The sequence below is a fragment of the Zeus faber genome (genome assembly GCF_960531495.2).
Source record: "Zeus faber genome assembly, chromosome: 18".
Lineage (NCBI taxonomy): Eukaryota > Metazoa > Chordata > Actinopteri > Zeiformes > Zeidae > Zeus > Zeus faber.
Window position 1 is genome coordinate 5,607,576 of NC_137210.1, and position 10,589 is coordinate 5,618,164.

The window sequence follows — 10,589 nt, forward strand, 5'->3', positions numbered from 1 at the left end:
CGTTTCTTATTTCACTTAAAATTAACCCGAGAATTTGTTATTGTTTTGCTTGGTAAGATGGTGGAAGACTTTTCAGACTCATACCTACAGCTGTTGTGGTTGTGGAGAGGAGGATGTGGGTTGGGGGAACATAGTGCGTGTGTGTGTGTGTGTGTGTGTGTGTGTGTGTGTGCACGTATGTGTATGTGTGTATGCAAACTTATATATGCATGAGAACCCGATTGGTTGCATTCATGAACAGATTCAGCCCTTCTGTGTCTGTTATGGCTCAGTGGCGTGTTTCAGCCGGCTGCATTTTCATGGAATGAAAATTTCAATATAAGATATGTGCATGGCCTTACTCACTCACACAAAAATGCACATCGACACATATGATTCCACATTTAAGGAGTTTTTATGAGTTTTGTGCCTAGTTGTTTGTTAAAATAACAATCCCCAAGCGGACATTAAACCCCTAGTCAGTCCAGGAAACCCTGCAAACAACTGCATTTTAATCATTAATGTAAATTAACTGTTAAGGAGGGATCCTCCTTCTGTCGTTGCTTAGTGCATCAAAGAGGCCTCGTGCATTTTTCAATTGGCAATACAATTACAGATTAAGCAACTGTATTACTAATCATGCTAATACTATCATTCAACCACGCATTTCCGTGCTCATAGTCACGAAAGTGAATCTGTTGAATCGTGTCCAAGAGCAAGATTGTCTGACTTTTTTTCGTGTGCGGTGTCTGGGATTGTTTGGCATCCCAAGAAATTCCCCATTGTATAATATAATTACTAACAGATGTTGCCAGGGGTCTCAAGAGAGAGATCCCATTGCCAGGGGCCCCGGTGATAAGGGATGTGGAATGTGCTTAGATGTATGTCAGTCAGCTGAACTGTGACCCATAGATTGGAATCAGATGGGCGACGTTGTCTCTGGACAAGTATAAAAGACACTCCCTAGTTCCATTCGGGAGGGAACACATTTGACTTCTGTTCTCTCCCAGACATTCCATGGCAAGTCTGGTTTGATGCTGTTCTTACTTGTAATAAACGTAATATTATAATCAACGTCAGCGTCAGCGGAGAGTCCTTCTTCATCAACACATCATCGACAACAAAGGAACTACACGTGCTACACAGAACAACATTTAAACCAGTTCATTTGAAGGGGGAAATCATTTTGACTTTAGAAGCAGGGAAGCATGGGGAAGGAAGGGGGGCAGAGATACATTCACAAAAACTCAAACTCACCTGATGAAAGTACACCACCACAAGGAGGCGGGTGTGGTGAGGGGGGGCGGGCATGGATGTATTCAAATTTCAAATACATGGGTTAAGATTTCGTTCTATCACAAAAGCAGGATAATGGTTTTGCTTTTTCTCTATTAAACGCTCTATTAAATTCGAGGTTGGGCGAGAATAGGGATATAGAGTCATACCCTCAGAATGAATTTCATTCATAGATACTATTTAACTTGAAAAGATCACCCCTTGGTCAGTATTCAAAGGCCAATATCTCAATGAAGGGTCCACTGAAATCTTTCAAACTATGTTAACCTACAAGATGATACCTTTCCAAAAATGTCAAAGTAGTAGAATGAAATCACCCTATTCAAATGAATTGGTTTACATTTTGTTATGTGCAACACAAAAAAAAGTAGGATTACCGTTTTCTGGGACAGGTAACAATAGCTACATTTTTGTGACTATGAGTGCGAAAAAAGCACAATAACAGGTTGTATCATTATACACACTGGCTTATTATTCAGTCTTTGGGGAGACAGTAAGCATGGGTATGATGGCAGGAATCTAAGAGATATACTGTAACACTGTCACAATAGCCAAGCTGTAAGCACTCTGACTCAGACAACCCTTCAGCAAAGTTATTTTGTTGGTGCACTCAGCCATTTTGGTCACTCTCCCAGACAGTATGTTATGGCTAAAAATGGAAGAGGAATACATCTCTAAATGGGGAGTCATCTCTATCTTAGCTTATCTTTTCAGATTTTGGTGTGTAAATGTATGTTAAAAACACCTCTATACATGTGCCATCCGGTGCTCCACGGAAGGATTTTACAGCGCTTAAGACAAGCATGGACCTGAATCAACGATTGGTGGATTTTCTCTACAATGTAACCAGAAAAGTCTTACCATTGCTTTTCGCCGTTACCACATCTTACACTGTTGCTGCTGCCGTCTTTCGCCTTTCAGCCATCAAAATGTGACACTGACATTGACACTGTCTCTGCTTTCACCAACAGTACTACAACTGAACTACAATTTCATCCCTCCCCTCACTCCCCAGAACCAGTTCAGCTATCAGGACGCCAGTTTCAGCATGGAGGAAATGTTGGCCACCCTGCCCAGGGTGGTGTCTGTCTCGGCCGTGTCAGGAGGCTGCTTACCTCCCCAAGAGTTGGCCGCTGCGGTGGGACAGAGCGGTGGTGGAGGTCCCAGCACTGGTGGTGGCCCCACTCAGGAGGACCCACGTTGTAACGGCACCCTGAGGAAGCATGCCTCCCCCAGACAGGGCCCCGGCGCAGCGGGCTCGTCCCTGGCCCCGGGACAAGGTGGGGCAGACTCTTTAATGCCTAGATTATGAAGATAGATGTGTTTTGAATGTAATATACTGTATGTGCCAGGGGACCATGAATTTGACTAATTAAAAAAAAATCTGTTTAAAGTGTACAAGGTTAGTGGACAAGAGTGCACATGAAAGACATTTATATACCAAGGAGATGAAAAAAACAAAAGGACCATGTTGGTCTGCCCACTGAATGCAGCTGAAGAAGTAGACTACATCCAGATGTCAGGAATCTGTTTCAAAAATAAAATAAATGTTTTTTCTTAAAGCAATAAGACTCTTTCTCTCTGGGACGTAGTTAAGTCTTCACCTGAATGGTTGGTTTGATTCTTACCTTACCTCTTCCAGGTACCAGAGGTGAAGACAGTATTGGACAGCGTTACAGTGCAGACCCCACCGGGCTTTTGGGTGAGCGGGGGGCCAAAGCGGACCAGGATAAGGACAGATACTTTATTTCCAGGGAGAAGAACAGTTCAGGTAAAGAATAAGAGCCTCAAGGAGGTAGGCCACTTCAGTGAGGTTAATTTGGTCTTGTTATGCATAAATACAATAGGTTAGTGAGTTGTCATACAGGGCCACAATGCACAGCCTCTATACAGCGGTTTAACCCAGTCTTCATGGACCCACTGGTCTTCACTCCAACTCTGCTCTTACACACCTGGTCAGGTAAGTATTCCTGAGGATGTGTGGTCTGAAGTTGAATTTGTAATCCTTAAGTCTTGTCAGGGTACTTGTGGACTGGGTTGAGAAATACTGCTCTCTAACTTCTACAGACTGAAGGAAATACAGTTTACCTTGTTTACAGAGGCAGGAAGGATTGATTCCAAATACATAAACATATTTGTATGTTTTCCTCTCCAGACTATCTCAACCCAGTAGAGGAAAACCCCTTTGTGACGCGGCGCAGGAATGGAGAGGCACACTCCGTTGGGTCTGGGTACCACACTGTCCATATGGTTGCAGCCACCTCTCCACCTAGCGGGCAGCCTGACAAGGCGGATGATGAATACATCAACGAGCCCCTGTACCTCAACACCTTCCCCAACCCCGGGGAGAGGAATGGATCCGCAGGGTCAGTCGCCGGTCTCCATGGCTCAACCTCTGCCCACCAAGCGCTGCAGAATGTAAACCCCTCCTCCACGACAGGCCACACCCTCTCTTCCTCCGGATATGTCGTGCCCCCTGGCCACCAGGCCCATCCGTCATACCCCTCGCACACCCTCCACCCGAGCCACACAGGGCACCTCCTCCACTCCGGCATCGCTGGCGGCACCATCGCAGTCGACAAGAAGGGCAAGAAGGCCACGTTTGACAATCCTGAATACTGGCAGCACAGCCTGCCCCCAAAAGCCTCAATGCACAACCCAGAGTACCTGCAGGACTGCAGCACGCGCTTCTTCTATCGGCAGAACGGACGCATTCGACCCGCTGTGGCAGAGAACCAGGAGTACCTGTCCGAGTTTGCCCTGAAAGCTGGCAACGTGCTGCCGCCCCCTCCATACAGACAGAGGAACACTGTGGTGTGAAGACGCCCGTCGAGGGGTGGGGGGTCAGACGGAGTGGGTTGGAACACAGATTGAACCTTGGACTGTCGGGCACTATTCGTCAATTTTGTCCCCCTCCTGTCCTGTCCCCTGTCCCCCTGAAACCCCCAGCTCCAGTTTGAGAGTCACTTCTCCCATTCTCCTTCTTTCACTGTCCCTCCCTCTCTCCCCCTCTCTTCACTCTGCTGACTCCTCTGGACTGATTCATGAGTACAGCCATTGGATGAGCTTCCTCAACCGTCAATGAAGCATCTCCCTCAACTCCCTTCCCTAATAGTGCACAACTCCTCGAGGCGGGAACATCTTGTGGCGGTGGGGGTTTTCTCCCCTTCCCTCCGAATTAATACAAAATGTCCCAACATCACCTTGACCAGCGATTCACAATGCACAAAACACAATATAAAGGCATGAATTGAAAGAAAAGGTGTCGAACAAAAATAAACTGAGCCTTACCCACCAAACAGAGGTTGTCCATGCTAGGGTTATCGACTATGGAACTGCACACACCAAAAACCCGCCATTTTTTTTGTGTATTTTTTTGTTTGTTTTTGTTTCTTTCCCATGATCATACATACAATCTGTCGGGTTTGGCGGTCTAGTTCTACATGAACAGTCCATGACGCCCTAGCAGCATCTTTTAATTTTATTTTATTTTTCCGACAGGGCTGTTGTTTTGTTTTCAGCCTTTCCGACACATGGGTGGACACAACGTACCACAAGCTGTGTTGTGACTTTTTGCCAACCCTGATGGTGGGGAGAAGCAGTCCAGCTGTGCAACCGTCATTCATTTGTGCCCGTGCGTTCCGCTGATGTTTACATGCTCTGAGCCTTCTCACTGCGCCTCACGCATTCTCGACACACCTCATTTCCTCATTTCCCATCCGAAAATGTTGGCATGGCCCTCCTGAGTAAGGATGTTCAACAACCCTGTCACACCAATTATAAACCATGCAATAATTCAATATAGATATATGCGTACACACACACACAGATAGATAAAGCTGCCGCCGAAAAAGAAGGGGATCTGTTGACCCTGCGCCGAAAGACAAGAGGCGGCAATAGCGGCGGGCAGCAGTTCGGCACCGAGGAAGGATCCCGACAGTATCAACCAGAAAGGTAAATGTCACAGCGTTTTTGGGGAAAGCTGCGATACCGCGCCCTTGGCCCTTGAGTAAGGAGTACCGGTATTTGGAGCGACAACAGGTTCAATGTCGCCATCAACGTTTTTTTCCCCATTTTTAAAATTGCCGTGCGTGGCAATGTGGAAAGATGAACTTCGACTTGGTTGTTGAGCTCGTGGAGAAAAACTTTCCGAATGGGACCTAACGCCAACCGGAACGCGGTGGGGATGTGACTGGGAGTTTGCACAGGGTATGATCACAAACGGTCTTTGGTTGAACCGTGGATTAAGGAAAGCAGGATCAACTGAAGAGTTCTGGTCATCAGGGATCTGTTTATCTGGCACAACGCTCCATCTGGCTACACTGCTAAGGATCAGATGAACAGTGCACACACACACCTAGCAATGTCAGGAGTCTCATGCCGTGGAGGCGTGATGAACTGCCAAAAAAGAGTCGGGTTACATGCCAGACCAGACCAAGTGGCATGTTATGTGCGGTTTTTTTGGGGGATTTTTTCGGTTGGGTTGTCGAAAAGGGCCAACACCAGATGAGGATGCTCCACTTTGCTATATAATGTCATCAAACTCATATCATCTACCAAATTAGTTTGCCACTTTGCTCCGCTCCAAAAGTTTGGCTTTTCCTTCCGCATATTTCTCTGGGATGCTGAGACATCACTAAAGGCTTTACTGCTCATCAAGAGTGATGGCATCTGTCATTTATGTGATTGCAAAGCCTATTTTGGAGTTTGAGTTGATTATTCGATAGCACGAATAATCAGCCCAAACTCTCTAGCAATTCTCTGGCGCAGCCAGTCACCTTACTGCTACCCTCTGACACGGAGGGGCCATCCTCAAAATTTTTGGTTTCATGACACGGCTACCGCTATCCATGCGAGCTAAAAAATAGTTTCCAGCATGCTGTTCCTTCACACTTCCTCTCATCCTTTGACCAATGCATAGCATTGCAGCGCAATGCTAAGCATCGTAATAAAGATAGCGACAGTCAAATGATTCAAGTTTAACACTGGCTAATGACTGTGTGAATACCAGTAGTGGCATAACTATGCCAATTCACGCCCACTGTCACACAAGTCTGTGCCTCTTCATTGAAAATGCTCTGCAGGGGAAGGTTTGGACAGGCGGGGCTGATGATTTAGTGTGGAGGCCAAACACAGATGTTTCCCTCGCGCAGTGTTTATCTTCCCCTCTCAGGCTTTATGGGAAATAATTATCATCCAATCGAGCTCCAGCTGAGGCACGGGGGTGTTGGTGAGTGATGCCACGGCGCGGAGGAATATTAAAACTTTGTTTTTATTTGGAGGGGAGGGGGTAAACAAAAGTATAATGGAGGGCTGCGACTGTGCCGGTACTGTATGTGGCAGGAGGAACATTATCACAACACTTTGGATTTACAACCCAGCATGTTCGACATGCATCGGTGGATTGGATATTTAGGCCCAAGCCATAGGTCAGCAAGAGATCGCACATCTTTCCAGATGGAAAGAAAGAAGCTTTTTTACAGGGACTGTTGCACAAATCTTGTGTTGAAAATGTTGTGTTTAAACTGTCCCTTCCCGTTTTCCACTGTAACTTGTAATGTTTTGCATCCTTTTGACTGTGCCAGACCTGAGATTTCTTCGATACTTTTGAAGATCTTTGTTTCTCCTCCTGATTAAGATTTCACCACTTGGAGAACACAAGTGCACGGCCTTTTGTGCAGTCATGTGAAATGAAGAGTGTTACTCTTTTTCTGGTTTTGAAAGTTAGCCATCTGAGCCCCCCCCTAACCCCCTATAATGTACTACTGTGCCAGCAGGCTGAAAGTGCAACGAAAGCGTTGGGGGGTAAAAAGCACCGAGTCCCCATAATGGATCTCTACGGGACAAATAAAGCCAATCTTCTAGGAGGAGAGGAAAGAGAAAAAAATTGAAAAAATGTGGGCCGAGTAGCATCACAAGGGGGCTTTTTAGCGTTTGGAATGCTAATTCATCCACAAAAGCTCTCCGGCTCGCTGATCTGTAGGGAAATCATGTCACCTGGCGTCTCGCCCAGCGCCCGACCCTGAAACATGGAGAGACAGGCGATAGGTTGCAATCCCACCGTGGGGGTCCCAGGCTAACGTATTGGCTTTCCGGAACGGTTAACGGAGCAATGCATCAATGTTACAAACGTTAGCGCCGGGAGAAGGTGTGGCGGTACTGTATCTGGCTCGAAGAGGAGGCGACCACCCACAGATTTACCAAACCCCCCCCCCCCCCCCCCCTCCCCCTGAACAACTGGACAAACCTATGTAGCAAACTGCTTGGGAGCCAGAGCAGCAGGACACTCAGCGCCGCCATAGAGAAGCGATCAAAAAAAGACCAAAAGCAATTTGAGGGGTTGACGTGAGCCACAGTTTCATGGGAGTTTTTCCTTCTCTGTTTTTGTTTCGTTTCCACTTCAACTGCTCTTTCTCGGAGAACTGATATTTCACCCGACCACATTAGCAGTTACTTTAGCATCGTATTGAAGGCCATATTTATTTTGCGTGTTCACTTGGCGTACGTCGGGGGTCGGAGCTTTTTTTTTGATGTTATATTTCTATTCTCTTTCTGCTTTGCTCTTGGGGAGGGTTATACTGTGGAAACGGCCCGGTCCTTCGGAGGCAAACGCAAAGGCTCCGCTTGCCCTCTATATTCTAAGTCTGTGTTTATTCCTCCTCCCCGCCTCCCGCTTTTGAAGCGGCGATTAATTTACAGATCGGGTCTATTTCTGAACATTTTCCATGAGATGAGTCCTCCACGTCGACATGAATCGCTGTTCATCTCCCAGCGACGTGATGGTTGCATCGGTATTATACTAGGATGGGGATTTTTCCGGTTTTACCAAATGTCACACGTTTCGTTTTTTTTTTTCTCCCCATCGAACTTAATTATAACAAAGAAAAAATTCAAATAAAAATAATGTGAATATGTATTTTTATAAGAAGTGGAAGAGGCGGCCATTTGCATTTGTACATAGAGGGAAGGTGATGTTTCTTTTTTTCCATTTTTTTTTTTTATCAAAAAATGTATTTTATTTTCTTTGGGTTGAAAATGAAAACTTGTGGTTACTTCTGAGTTTCCCGGGGTTGGTTGATTTAATATATATAAGATGCCAGATGTAAATGTGACTCGGAGAGTGACTTTTCATGACAAATAAACGCTTGCAGGTTTTCTAGTAACCCCCACCCTCCACCACCACCGCATCACTCTCATGCCCCCCCATATATTCTCCTAGTGATTTGTGTTTTTACTTTTCAATTTTTAATTGAATTATTATTTTTTTCAGTACAACTTGGTGGACTTTGTAGTTGACCACTTCCTTTCACACACATGAAAAAAAAATCCCTTGATTTTAAGTGGAGTATACCCTCCCTGCAGTGCATTTTTTTACATTTTGTACAGAATCCACTCCACAGAGTGACTTGAGATGCCGTTGCAATACTACATGAATACCCTCTCTTTCTATACCTAACCTTTGTGTTCTTAAGTTGTATGTGATAATTTTAAGGGTTTGTGGAACCTATTATACTCTATATGTTGGGGCCATGGGTATGGTGCGTATATAATATATATGTATATACACACACACACACACACACACACACACACACACACACACAAGCACACACACAAACAAGGCCTCTACCCTCCTCACCCTCTACTATACCTCTCTTTGCTCTACTTATACTCTACACTCCCTCTACTCTACCTCCCTCTACATTCCCGTATTCTAATTCTACTCCACCTCTACTCTACCTTCCTCTACAATTCTCCACTCGTACACACACACACACACACACACACCCACACACACACACACACACACACACACACACACACACACACACACACACACAAACAGGTGTTTGTGTCTATTCGGCCCCAACACTGGTTTACTGGTGTAGCCAGGTCTCACAAGACACTAATTGGTTTTCTACACTGTACGCGGCTTTCAACTCCCTGTGGTCACGGATGTGAAACGATCATCATCTCAATGGATCGGACTCTCTCGGTACCTTCTAACCAAGGGGGAAAAAATATCAAGATTTAAGAGCAGGTTTGTGCTATAACACCATTGTCGCTCATCGCCGGCTTTGACTCAAGAGTGTTCAAATTATTTTCACCCCATCCCCCCCGGCCTTCAACCGCCCCGCCCACACACCATTTTGTTACATGAATCTGTCAAAACTATATTTTTAATTTAATATGAATAAAGATCAATACAATATTTCAAAGGCGTTGATCGTGAGGAGTCTTTTCGTGGGTGCTGTATGTATGTGTGGAATTGAAAATGCTATCGCCACAATCAGCGGCATTGGCAGTACTCGCTCATTTTAAGAAAAATACTGTTTTATAATTGACGCTACTTCGCGTTTATTTTCTAAATTTAATCGGCCTCACAGTAGAACAGTGCGATAACGTGATGTTATCGTTGATCGTATTTCAACTCGTAGCGTATGAGCATGGAATAAAGGAAGTAAAGACGTTATCAGATGAGACCCCCTACTATGTAGTCCTAATTAAAGATGAGGAGATTGGAATCATATTTTACATGATATGAAGTCGGAGTTTCGATCTGATACCGTACTCATATTTACTTTATATATGATGAACTTCAGCTGGATTCTTTAACTTGGGATTTCAAGTTCATGAGGATACAATATAATGTTATAGATAGATAGATAGATAGATTGATAGATAAAGAAATATATAGGCAGACAGACAGACAGACAGACAGACAGAGAGACAGACAGACAGACAGACAGATGGATAGATGGATAGATATTTTCGGGAAATTTCAGTCAAAATGGTATAAATAATAATATAACAATAAACAAATTAACATAATAAAATGCATATGCAATAAACATTCCTGAAAAATTTGCAATATATACAACAAAGCTAAGGATGAGCTTTAGGATAGAAAAATATAATAAAATAATAAAAAGAAACACAAAAAATGTGATTGGCTATTACAATAACCCACTGATAAACAACCTCCTGGTAAATGGAGTGTATTTATAAAGCGCTTTCCTAGTCACACGACTCAGCCACCGTCGCCGTATTCTCCAAGGCCACATTATTATTCATTATTAAACTACATCATGAGCTATTTGTCCATATGCTTTGGCACGTGTAATGGAATTTCCAATTGACTTTTACTGACTCCCCCGTAGCGACAGTCCCACCGCCAGTCAATCTCGTATCTGCTCTGCTGCCACTTAAAACGGCAAACAAAGAGGAACAAAATCTGCTTCTGGTGAGCCGCTCCTCCTCCTTCGCCTCAGGCGCTCTCTGGCTGGTGATTGCACCGCGGCAGCCTCCATCTG

At 44.8% G+C, this 10,589-nt stretch overlaps 1 protein-coding gene across 1 annotated transcript in view; it reads left to right on the plus strand.

The window, feature by feature from the left end:
- The window catches only part of erbb4b (erb-b2 receptor tyrosine kinase 4b), a gene marked incomplete at its 3' end in the record, with an annotated part of 188,909 nt that extends 184,814 nt beyond the window's left edge, over positions 1 to 4,095 (plus strand). The window contains 3 exon segments of the mRNA XM_080019820.1: positions 2,291 to 2,555; positions 2,918 to 3,046; positions 3,431 to 4,095. Coding sequence (XP_079875946.1) covers positions 2,291 to 2,555; positions 2,918 to 3,046; positions 3,431 to 4,095 — 1,059 coding nt within the window.
- Positions 4,096 to 10,589: the final 6,494 nt, after the last annotated feature.